This window comes from Aethalodelphis obliquidens, unplaced genomic scaffold (genome assembly GCF_003676395.1).
Source record: "Aethalodelphis obliquidens isolate GAN/ISIS:26980383/991018 unplaced genomic scaffold, ASM367639v1 scaffold31, whole genome shotgun sequence".
In the NCBI taxonomy this organism is placed as follows: Eukaryota; Metazoa; Chordata; class Mammalia; order Artiodactyla; family Delphinidae; genus Aethalodelphis; species Aethalodelphis obliquidens.
Window position 1 is genome coordinate 8,593,039 of NW_020837975.1, and position 12,654 is coordinate 8,605,692.

Sequence of the window (12,654 nt, forward strand, 5' to 3'; positions counted from 1 at the left end):
AGTGCCTAGTGTATCGCAGGTGCTTAATAAATATTTGTGAAGTAAATGAATACATTATTTCATTTGAAGTTTCTCAAGAATATGTGGCAAGTAGGGCAGAAGATGCTGTTACTCATTTTACAGATGTAGAAACAGGCCCAGGAGGCTGACTTCACTAAAAGCCACCAGGGAACTGAGGGAGCCTCAGTCCTTTTGATTCCAAATCAGTGGCTGAGTGTGTGGGTGAGGGTAGATAGACTTTTGACACACCTCTGGCCTCTGCTCAGAAAGTTGGTAAACTACTCAGGGAAAAGGTGATAAGAAAAGCAGATAAGTTACTCCCAACAAAGAGACTGGGAATCTAGGAATTTCAGAAACCATTGCCCTGCTGGTTGGGAAAGGGTGGGTGACATCACTGAACAAGTAGCTTTTTGGTACATTCAATTCCACCCTCACTCCTGCTACTAACTCTGCCCAGAGAGGTGGTGAGCTCCCCATCCCTGTATTCAAGCAGGGGCTGGATGTCTCCTTACAGAGCATGCCTGAGCTGGAGAGTTGTACTCACATCTTAGTAGGAGAGGGCGGGCATGCTCTGTCACAGAACAGACACTCAGCAGAAAGTGGCCCGAACACCAACACAAGAGGCTTTGCGCCACCTGGTGAACATGGTTTTAAACTGCAGGCTCTTCCATGGAGAGAAGCCTGCAGCCTGAGTGTCCCTAGAATCCTAAGCAGTGAAACCAGACTAGACCACAGGGTTTGTGAGAAATCAGGGGGGCGCCCTGCACTGGGCCAGGCACCAGCAGGCGTCAGAGAGGTCACTAGTACAGGGAGGACTTATTAACAGGACTCAGGAGTTGCTGAGGCATATCCCTGGATTTGGAGGGAACGTGTCCTTCCCACACTTTATTCCGGATTCCTGGGATGACAAACTGGGAAGCTACCTGAGGGCGGGGGAAGGGTGCAGGAGGAGGCTCATTTGTTCATTCCACTCATCTTTGTATTTGGGAGTGACCTTGAATTGTCTTTGCCTAGAAGTAAAAAAACAAAACAAAAAAACCTCCATGTTTTTGCTACATGGGTTTCAGATTCTGATTTTGTCTGCCAAAGTGCATATTTTCATTATGTTTGTCACACTATTATTTGTTTATTATCTTACTGTATCATTTATTATCATCAAAGGCCTCTGTAACTGCGGTAGAAGCCATGATGAGCTCCATGCATTAGCCTTACCACACAGAGTTCATTTAATGTGAACAGACGTGAAAACATCTGAGCGTCAGTGGGCCAGTGCAGCTCCATCTGAGGTGAGTGCTGGATTCTGCTCATCCCTCCTAAAACCCTGAAATGGGCCCCAGCTCCCACCTCAGACTCTGCTCTGGGCAGTGAACCACAGGGCTCAGCTGCCCCTGCGGAGAACGTGCCCCCATCCCCGGCCAGCTGCTCCTGTCACCATTTCTCCTTCCAGTTTCACTTCATTCCTGAGAAAAGAGCACAGTTTTAATAAACTGTCCATCCCAAGCCTAGATCTGGGTGTCAGAGGCCAGTCGGGCTCCTGTGACATGGTGCACAGGGCCAGCACAGGGCCTGGGACCGCACTTCCCAGTAAAGTCTGTTGGGTGAACAACTGAATTCTCCCTGTGGACGGGCTTCAAGCAATGTATTATATCCTCATAGCATCAGCTGCCGCATGAAATAAGTTATGCGCAGGTGGTGCTGTTGGGAGTTTCCCCCTGCATTCCTCATGGGTCAGACACAGGATGGCCCCCTCCCTCTTCCTAAAGGCTCTCTTCTCACCCTCTCAGGGTCTCAGCCCCAATCCTGGTCTGCTTCCCTGTCTGAGTGAGCCAGGCTGACCCCAGCATGAACTTCAGGGACCCCCTCTGCCCTCCCGCAGGGATGGGCCTCTGCAGTCTGCCCTGCTCCCATTTGCCCTGCACCCCACATTCTCCCTGACCCCTCATGATCAGAAGGCCCTCCTCCACACTGCACCTCCAGACTTCACCCCTCCAAAAGGGAAGGAGAAAAACAGAGCAGAAGCCTGTGTGATCTCCTTAGGACACTCTCCCTGCCCCTGCCCCCCAAGCAGAATTCACCAGAGCCACTACTTTCTCCACATTCACCTCTCAGTGACCTCCCCCTGGGGACTGCAACAAAGTCCGCTCATCAGCTGCTTCTGCTTCCCCCACTGATGTGTGAACTTCCCAAGGGCAGGGCCCAACTCTCCTTTGTATACCACCCCCAGCCCTCCCCATAGGAGCAGTTAATTTACAAGCATTAGGGACTTTAAAAAATTAAGATCACGATTCACATATTTTGAGGACTTCCCCAGCAGTCAGGTGATTAGGACTCCAAGCTGCCACTGCAGGGGCAGAGGTTGGATCCCTGGTCAGGGAACTAAGATCCCGCATGCTGAGTGGTGCAGCCTAAATAAATAAATAAAATTTTAAAAACTAAAAATATTTTTTAAACATGCACATTCTGATTTCAGGCCAACCCACTTCAAAACTCCCCACCCAAATCTTGGGGCTGTCCCAGGAGTGGCTTAGTTCAGAGGTCATCAAACTGAGTGGTCAAGCCAGTGTGGAGGAGGGGACCAAGGGGACCTGACACCAGCATTGCACAGGGCTCCTCCTGAGCCTGGGCCACCTTCACGTTCACCACCAGACCCCGGATGGCTTGGAGGCATCAGGCCCTTGCTCTGTAAGTGTGTGTGTTTTCTGTGTGTCTCTATAAAACTTAAGAGAACACTTGACTAGAAAATGTAGATTAACACCATAGGGAGGAACCAGAGGAAGAAGCCAAGAAAGGCTGTCACAACTAGGATCCTGCATGAGAAAGACGTTGTGTCACCAGCATCAGCCCAGGCTTCCTGCAGTAAGAGCCTTGAGACGTGGCAGGGCCACTAGGATGGGAGAAAGTGCTGGACATTGTACACCTTAAACTTGCACAACATTATACGTCAATCATGTCTCAGTAAAGCTGGGGGGGAAGTGCTAGATCTGGAGCTTTCTTTCAAGAGAAAAAGACTTTGTTGGCAAGAATCCACATAAGGAGGGACTTCCCTGGTGGTCCAGTGGTTAAGACTTTGCCTTCCAATGCAGGGGGTGCGGGTTTGATCCCTGGTTGGGGAGCTAAGATCCCACGTGCCTCGTGGCCAAAAAACCAAAACATAAAACAGAAGTAGTATTGTAACAAATTTAATAAAGACTTTAAAAATGGTCCACATCAAAAAAAATCTTAAAAAAAAAAAAAAGAATCCACATAAGGAGAAGGTGGACGTGATGGAGCCCATGCTCCTGGGTTAGTGCTGTGAATGGCTTGACTGGATGGAGACAGTGACTTGTATCATGACCTTCTTAATACACTCACTTTTTTTTCATAAACTCTTTATTTCCTGTTGACATTAATGTAATCTGGCAAAAAAGGACGTGGCTGGCTACTTTTTCAAACCATGGGACTCTATTTCCTGCTTGTTAAGATGATTTGTGAGGAAGTCCATCTTGATATATGTTGTTTTCAGTGACCCCCCCCCCCCACTTTTCAGGAATTTAATTGTGTAAAAAATGGATAGAAACCCAGAGCTTCCTTTCGTGCCAGGTACACAGGAGGTGCTCAATTAATGTTCATGGAAGGAAAGGCTGAATGAATCCCTTTATTCCTGGTACCCAGGCATCCATCCCAGACCAGGGCCTAAAGTTCCTGGAGAAACGGGGTGCAGCTCAGTCCAGAGCTGAGTGGAGAGTCCAGGGATCTGGGGTCTGGGGTGGTGGACTCTGCTCAAGCCCACTTCTCACTCCTGGCCCCAACGGTCCCAGCGTTGGGTGAGATTTAACACTCCCCCTCCCCCCACCGCCGTAAAGACATAGTCTTTGGGATATGCAGCTGTTGACAACCATTAACACAACAGCAGGCAGATGCCAACATCATAACTGGAAGAAGTGACTTATGACTCCATCCTCTCATTTAAACCTCTACGTCTTGGACCCATGAGATGCGAGACAATTAGAAATGAGGCACCGTGAGGAGGCAGCACGCTGAGCTGGGCTGTATGTCCTTGGGCATGTCACTCCCCCTCTGTGGCCTCAGCTGCCTTGTCTGTAAGAGGAGAGGCTGGACAAGTTGATTTCGATGGTCCCTCCCAGTCCACTTATGTAGTTCTGGGCTGGGGATGATGAGAAAAGCTATGGGGCATGGGTTCATCCTGGAGCAAAGTCAAGGAGATGGAACAGTCTCAGGAAGACTAAAGGGGCCTAGGATTTTCCTGCTAAACCTTTTGGCCAAGGCCCCTGCCTGGCCTCTTCTAGTGTGGAATTGTCCAGGGCCCAAGACGGGACTAAGCCAGGATTTTCCCTGCTTATGAGCAGTCACAGCTTTGAGTCCCAAATCAGCTTCTCGGCTACAGTGACCCAAGGCCAGATCAGGTCCAGCCAGATGGGGGTGGCCGGTGGGGGTGTTTTCCTGACCTGCTGGAGGCAAGAGGCAAAGGTGGTTTCCTCCTTCCAGAAAAGAAGATGCGAATCCAGGAAGTTCTGTTTTCAATGAACTGAAAACACTCCCTTCCCTTTCTCCGCCAGCTTCCCCGGGGTTGCAAGGGCAGAGGCTCTGACCCCATCAGGAGGTACCTGGGGGGCTGGGGAGCATCGAGGAGAAGCTGAACCAATAGCAGAGGCATTTTCATGCTTTAGAGCAGCTTTGCGTTTGCAGAGTTTTCTTAACTCCTTATACGGATGGCAGTCACGTACTTCACAACTACGGTCTTATTCAAGTTTTCTGGGAATCCTGTGATGTCAGGTTAGGAATAGCATCCCCATTTTGCAGATGAGAAACATGAGGCTCCAAAGAGATAGAATAACTTGCCCAAGGTCAATTGGCAGATACGGGTATAGGAGCATAGGAAGCCAGGATGTGGGCGGCGTGGGCGATCTTTACTGGGTCATGATCAGAGTCGCCAAGGACTGAAAACTGAGGACAAGGGAGTTGGGCCAGGTGAAATAAACTGTTTATGAAGATGCTGAGGGCAGAGAGGTAGGGCTATGGCCTCTGCTTGAGAAGTGCCCATCACATTTCGAGGCACTAAAAGAAAACAGGTCACAGCACTGGGTTCGAGGGAAGCATCCCAGCTCTGCAAGCCTCTGCCTCCATTTCCCCATCTTTAAACCTCCGGTGGTTGGTATGTGAATTGAATGAGATAAAATATAGGTAGAACCCTTGGCACAAGGCCTGGCACATGGTAAGCACTTAACTGTCAGGCATCATCATTGTTATCATTACTAAGGTTGACAAAGCAGTAATTCTTTTTTCCATTTCATGCACCAGCCCCCTGAGGGTGGTTTTCATGAGCTTGCCCATTTTGCAGATGAGGAAAACTGAGGCTCAGTGAGGGACTTCTGCTTCCTTCTTCCGTAAATTGAAGGAATTGGGCTGGATGTTCTCTCAGCGACTGGCTTCCTCTCCTGAGCTGGGCAGGTACTAAGGGGCAGGGTAGGGAGAAAGTTCACTCCCTGTGCTCCCACTTAGCAACCAGGGCTGCCCTATCCAAAGAGTGCCCCCACAGTGTCCTGGAGGTGAGGCCTGCCGGTTCTCAGCTGTTCCAGGTCCCCAGGCGGCAGCTTTGAGGTCTGAGACACCAGCTCTGATCCGAGAGTGCAAAACCCAGCTGGGGTTCCCTGCTGCCCTGGGAGGAGGGAGGAACAGCTAGCTGCCTTCGTGGGAGACTCAGTCTCTGACCTGTTGGTGCCCGGTGTCTGGAGTCCACATGTCCTTCACAGAGAGACTTCCAGCATCTCCTCCTTAAAGTCCACTCTGTCCTGCTCCTGGCTCTCCAGAAGCTCCCTGCTGTTGCCCTTGTCCTGATTGATCTTCCTGGGTGTCTTCAGAAATCTGGAATTCAGGCCCCAGCTGCAAATCAGCCCGTGCCCCAGCTGCAGAGGTCTTCCAGGCCACCCCACCCCAGCTCCACTCCACCTGGCATCTTGGCCCCTAGGCCACTCACCTGAACAGGAGTTTCTGCCTGGGTTCCGTCTTAATGATGTTCAGATTATGGTAGGGGCACAAGGCATGTGACATGTTCTCATAGGTCACGTTCACCTGCTTCTGGAAGGAAAAGCAGCCCCACATCACCCCCTACTCCCCACCCTGCTCCTTCCAGGCCTGGGAGGGAGCAGGTTGGACTGGATGGTTTCTTAAGACCCTCAGCCCAGGGGTCTGTTAGGGAATATGAAAGTTCTCATGCATTGGGAAGGAGAAAGGCAGGGGAAGGCCGGGGTGGGGGGTGTGTAGGAAGAAACAATGGGATGGTTCTGTCACCTACCTGACTGAGACCCATGGGCCAGGAGTGAATTGCATGTTGCTTTTAAATGGCAAATGTCACGAGTAGTAACAAATAAATATATAGTTAGTAGGAGAGACAGCATGGTGGGGTAGCATGAGGGCCTTGCCACCTAGCTGTGTGACTTTGACCAAGTCAGGTTTTCCTCTCTCTGGGGAGTGGACTGTGCAGAGTAGGGACAAAGAGGCTGGGCTTTGGTGTCAATTTAAGCTCCAGCTCCACCATTTGGCAGCTGTGTGACCTTGGATAAGTTTCTTTACCTCTCTGCATCTGTTGCCCCAGCTATAAAATGAAAATAAAAACATCAATCTCACAGATTTGTTGTGAGCATTAAATTAGTTAATCCATGAGAGCACTTAGCACAGTGCTTAGCATGTGGTCTGTGCTCACTAAATGGAATTGCTGCCCTTGGGGCCTCAGTTGCCCTCCCTCCAGATAAGCACACCCAAACTTTAGTCATTTGCATCCTTCCAGCCACCAGCACTACCCAGAGGCCACAAAACAGGGTGGCGCCCAGAGCTACGTGGTCTGGATTCAGGTCTCTGCTCTGCCACCTACTGGCTGCAAACACTGGGACAAGTTGATACACCTCTCTGTGCCTCAGTTTCCCCATCTGATAATATCCACCCCATGAGGTTGTTGTGAGGATTAAATGAGTTAATACAAGCAAAGCCCTCTGAGCAATGCTTGGCAATCAAATGCTGTGCCATTTTAGGAGATGCTATATATTGCAGATGATCATTATTGGTTTTTTGTTTGTTTGTTTTAATTTATTTAACTTATTTATTTATTTTTGGTCGTGTTGGGTCTTTGTTGCTGCGCATGGGCTTTCTCTAATGGCGGCGAGCGGGGGCTACTCTTCGCTGTGGTGCGTGGGGCTTCTCATTGTGGTGGCTTCTCTTGTTGCAGAGCACGGGCTCTAGGCACAAGGGCTTCAGTAGTTGCAGCATGCGGACTTAGTAGTTGTGGCTTGCGGGCTCTAGAGCACAGGCTCAGTAGTTGTGGCGCATTGGCTTAGTTGCTCCACAGCAGGTGGGATCTTTCCGGACCAGGGCTCGAACCCATGTCCCCTGCATTGGCAGGCAGATTCTCAACCACTGCTCCACCAGGGAAGCCTGATCATTATTGTTAATAGTTTTCTTTAAAGACTCTTTTTAACCTATATGAATTTATTTATAGACTAGCACACTGGTTTTATATCACCACTGTCAATCATGAGATTGACAAAGTAGTTAAATTTTGTCATCCTAATGCTTACTAAAATAAATAATGATTAGAATTTGGAGTAAACCACCTAAAATCCCCTGGCAGACACCCATTTAGGTATGGGCGCTCCTCACGTTAGGAATGCTGGCCTCGGTCATCCCCAGGCCTTTCCAGCCCTGACAGCTGATGATTCTGCAGGGCCTGAGACCTGGGTTTCTGTCCCAGCTTCCTCCAGGGTACCAGCTTCCTCACCTGGCTTAACAGCAAATGATGCACAATTCATGTAAGCGTGCTTTGAAAGCCTTAAATGCTAAGGAAAGGTGGAATTAAGCAATTAGAAGGCAAGATTCCTGAGTTCCAGGGACAGTCCCCATCCTCAAGAAGTAACTGCCTGTCCCTCGGAATCTCCCAAAATAAAATGATCCCAACAACAGCCACTATGGAGAATATATGGAGGTTCCTTAAAAAACTAAAAATAGAACTACCATATGACCCAGCAATCCCACTACTGGGCATATACCCAGAGAAAACCATAATTCAAAAAGACACATGCACCCCAATGTTCATTGCAGCACTATTTACAATAGCCAGGTCATGGAAGCAACCTAAATGCCCATCAACAGACGAATGGATAAAGAAGATGTGGTACATATATACGATGGAATATTACTCAGCCATAAAAGGGAACGAAATTGGGTCATTTATAGAGACATGGATGAACCGAGAGACTGTCATACAGAGTGAAGTAAGTCAGAAAGGGAAAAACAAATATCGTATATTAACGCATATATGTGGAATCTAGAAAAATGGTATAGATGAACCAGTTTGCAAGGCTTCTGAGACATAGATGTAGAGAACAAACGTATGGACACCAAGGGGGGAAAGTGAGGGTGGGGAGTGGGGGGATGAATTGGGAGATTGGGAGTGACATATATACACTAATCTGTATAAAATAGATAACTAATAAGAACCTGCTGTATAAAAACTAAATAAATAAAATTCAAAAAAAAAAAGAAAAGAATTTAAGAAAATATGATCCCAACACTTCTGGGGCTGCTGGTGAAGCTCCCATCAGTTGAGGCCTGTCCCCTAGTGCTGAGGGGTCCACTGTGGCCCCTGCCCTGTCATGTGTGTTGAGACCATCCTGTGCGCTGGCTGAGGTTCACCTTGTGGTTTCCCCAGAATCTGGCAAGCCCATTTGGATCCACAACTCAGAAGATCTTGGCATTATTGTCTTCCCACTTGATGTAGGGCTTGTACCAGGTGTCAGAGAGCAGCTGATACTTGTAATCCCACAGCAGCTGGCAGTCTGCAGTTGAGCACAGAGGGTGCAGACGGGGCGCCTTCATGGAGCTGTGAGGACGAGCGTGAGAAAGGTGCTCTGGGGCTCTCGAAGCCGGGGCCCAGTCGTGCAGTGGGATGGTGAAGACGACGGTACTAACAGAAACAGCCACACGTGGGGCCTCATTACTCATCTCATTCAATCATCCTGACTCTAACAGGTGGAGACCTTTACCCCCAGGAAGGGATGAGGAAATGGGCTCAGAGAGGTATGGACATAACCCAGTCACCAGGCTCCTAAGGAGCAGGCGGAATGGGGAGCCTAACCCAGCTCTTCAGACACCAAAGCCAACACCCTTCGCCCAGGCGCAGGTGGCGGGGGCACTGGCCAGTGGCTGGCGGCTGGAACCCTGTCTCCAGGTCCCTCTCTGCCCCTGGCCCAGTCACTCAACCTCCCGGATCTCTATTAAATCAGGATTGTAACATCCATCCTATCCAGCCAGCACCCTAGCAGGAGGTTCTGGAAAATCGAACGTGCTATCATGAAGGGCAAGTGGCAGAGGGAGCCTGGGCGCAAGCTCTTAAGTCCCACCTGGGCCACCTGGCTCGGGCGTGGGGGGCAGGTTACCGGACTTCTTCTGAGCCATAGTTTCCTCGTGTTGGGTGATGTGAGGATTAAGTGACATAATCGACCAAAAGACCCTTAGCACAGTGCCTGGTACAGAGTAAGTGCTCTAAGAATGTTAAGCATTATATTAAAATCAAATAACTGTGTTTCAGTGACTCCCAGTCACTTTCAACCCAGGAGCTAAGTTTCTGCCCCCTCTGTGGTGTCTTAGGATAAATGTAGTGGCCCCGCCATGACTAGAAAACACACTTTGGGAAGGCAGTCAGCTTATCTGTCAGTCCATCTGGTTACCTGTCTGTTAGTCAGTCCTTTAACAATGAATGTGGAGAAGTATATCACCTGATTAGAGTTCAGGCCCTAGAGTCAGACTGCCTGGATTCACACTTCAATTCTGCCACTTACTGCTGTGTGACCATGGGAAGGTCACTTAACCTCTCTGTGCCTCATTCTCCTTATCTGTAAAATGGGGCTAATAATAATACCAACCTCAGAGGGCTGTTGTGGGGTTAAATAAAAGCCTTAGAACCATGCCTGGCACATAGTAAACACTCAACTATTTAAAAATAAATGAAGTTTTGGGGCTTCCCTGGTGATGCAGTGGTTAAGAATCCGCCTGCCAATGCAGGGGACACTGGTTCGATCCCTGGTCTGGGAAGATCCCACATGCCGCAGAGCAACTAAGCCCGCGAGTCACAACTACTGAAGCCCACATGCCTAGAGCCCGTGCTCCATAACAAGAGAAGCCACTGCAAAGAGAAGCCCACGCACTGCAACAAAGAGTAGCTCCCGCTCGCCACAACTAGAGAAAGCCCACACGCAGCAACAAAGACCCAAAGCAGCCAAAAATAAATTAATTTTTAAAAATTAATTATAAAAATAAAGTTTTAAAGGGGGAGGGGGCATACCCTAGGCCAGTCTGACTGTCTGAACTATGACTGGTAAATCGTCCCTGGCCTGGACATAGGGTGGGCTTGGTGATCCCGGGCAGCACTTTCTGCCTGCTGTGACCAGACTGTGACCAGCACACAGGAGAATTACTCCACACACCACTGCCAAGCACAGACCCTCTCATTCCCCAGATCAAAATAACCCTCCTCTTTGTCACCCACCCCCCTCTGGGACTTAGCCTCAGCACACCTCCCTCCTGTGTGCCAGGGGAGCACAGCCTCCTACTCACCAGTGATCCTGCCATCAATGGGGGCCTGTGGCATCGTGGGGAAGGAGGAGACTCCCTCAGCCCTGCAGCTGAGCTCCACGCAGTGAGATAAACTGAGGGACTCCTGCCTGCTGAGGGGCCAGCTGGCCAGGCCAGGGGCATCCACATGGCTCAAGGAGCTGGCAAGCCCCAGGGCTGGTGGCTGCTGCAGGAGGCCCCGATCCCCTCTGCAAGCAGAGGAGCACCATCGATTCTTTGGGCCCAGAGCCTCCCCCAACCCAGACCCCCTCAGTGACATGCGCGGGAGCCCGTGGGGCTGCACTCCTAGTGCTCTCCCCACACCCAGCCCCTGGTTAGAAGGTCAGGGAAGCACCGGAGGGTGTGGGTGAGGGCCAGACAGCCCAGGTGCTAACCCTAGCTCCCAGACAAGTAACTTAGTTTCTCAAACCTGCTCCCTCATCTGTAAAATTGTTCACAATGCCAAGAGGTGACAGAGCCAGGTCCAGAACCCAGGTGCCCTCTTCATCCACCCAATAACTATTGATGGAGGACCTTCAATGAGACAGGCATTGTTCTAAGAATGTTGGGGACACATCACTAAACTGAAAAGAGCTTCTGCCCTCATGGAGCTTTATATTCTAGTCGGGTAGGGAGGGGGAGGAAGACAGATGATTAAAATAAAAAAGGAAATAGAAGTAGTATCCAATATGGGGGGAAGGGATAAAGCACTACTGTACAAGGCAAATAGAGAATTCTGGGAAATGCCTCACAGACATGATAACATTTGAACAGACACCTAAGGAGGTAGATGAGTGAGCTATGCGGGCATGTAAAGAAGAGGTTGCAAGGCAGAGGGAACAGTAAGTGCAAAGGCCCTGAGGCAGGGGTTTCTCTGGCTTGTTCAATGAGCAGGGAGGCTGGTGTGGCTGGAGAAGCATGAGCAAGAGGGAGAGGAGTGGGAGAGGACAGCAGAGGGCAGGGAGGTCGTTGTATGGACTGGGGCTTTGACGAGTGAGATGAGAGCCACTGGAAGATTTTGAGCAAAGAAGTAACATGACCTGACTTATGAATCTCTGGCTACTCTGTTGAGAATAGATCATAGGAGATCAAGGGTAGAAGCAAGGAGACCAGTGAGGAGGTTCTCCAGAGGAGGCAGGGGCTGGACCTGGGCAGCACTACAGGTGTGTGAAGTGGTTGGATTCTGGGTAGATCTTGAAGGTAGAGCCAGCAGGAGTTGTTGACAGTTGGGATGAGGATGACAGAGAAAGAAAGTAATCAAAAATGACATACAGCGTTTTGGCCCAAGCAACTGGAAGGTTGCAGCAGTGAGTAAGGACTGGGAGTGACATGAACAGCCCTGTGTGCAGGTCCCTGGAGACCCTGAGGAGAGCAATTTCCATGGAGAGATCAGGAGGAGAAGAGAGGGATGCCACATAAACAACCCTCTGCTGGAGAGGAGAGCAGAGAAAGGGGGAGATGAGAGGCAAGGCCCCTCGGCTAGAGGACAGTCACAGAGGGCAGGGGTGAGAGTTGGGGAGGCAGGGCAGGGGGAGATGGGGAGCCTGGCCCACAATGCTGCCTCTTTCATCATTTTGCCTGGAAGAAGCTCTGCCCTCTGATGAGGCCAATCTGGGGGAGGGTCTCAGAGAGCCTCCTCACCTTCCAGGCAGCAGGGGAAGGGCTGAGTGGGCATCCTCTGCCTGAAAGCTCTTCCGAAAAAGGGCCCACATGCCCTTTGCCGCTGGGTCTTGATGTACTGGAGCAACTCATACAGAACGTCAGCTGAAGCGGGGGGGGCGCGGGAGGGCAGGCTGCTGACCAGGTGTCAGCTGGCATGTCCGTCACAAGATTCGTGCTGATGGAGATGCTACGCAGAGGCCTTAGGATGGAAATGGGGAAGGGAGAGGGAGGGAGCAAGACAGCTCCCCACCCCCACCCCCGCTCCCCCCCACCCCGGTTTGCATCAGAGAAGCCAGTGAGTGACCCCGACCTGAACCCAGGGAGCGGAGTGGGAAGTCGTCCTTGGTGAGGATGCAAAGGGCTCGGCCGTTCATCTCAAAGTCCTGCTCCCTG

The 12,654-nt window shown here is 50.4% G+C and overlaps 1 protein-coding gene across 1 annotated transcript; it reads right to left on the reverse strand.

Annotated features, from left to right (window-relative positions):
* Nucleotides 1-5,744: 5,744 nt before the first annotated feature.
* Nucleotides 5,745-12,635, reverse strand: ETV7 (ETS variant transcription factor 7). Its single transcript, XM_027126830.1, is given in 7 exon segments — nt 5,745-5,862; nt 5,975-6,075; nt 8,683-8,825; nt 10,603-10,808; nt 10,924-10,930; nt 12,241-12,363; nt 12,572-12,635. Coding segments are annotated over 7 exon segments (762 nt in total).
* Between the last annotated feature and the right edge of the window lie 19 nt (nt 12,636-12,654).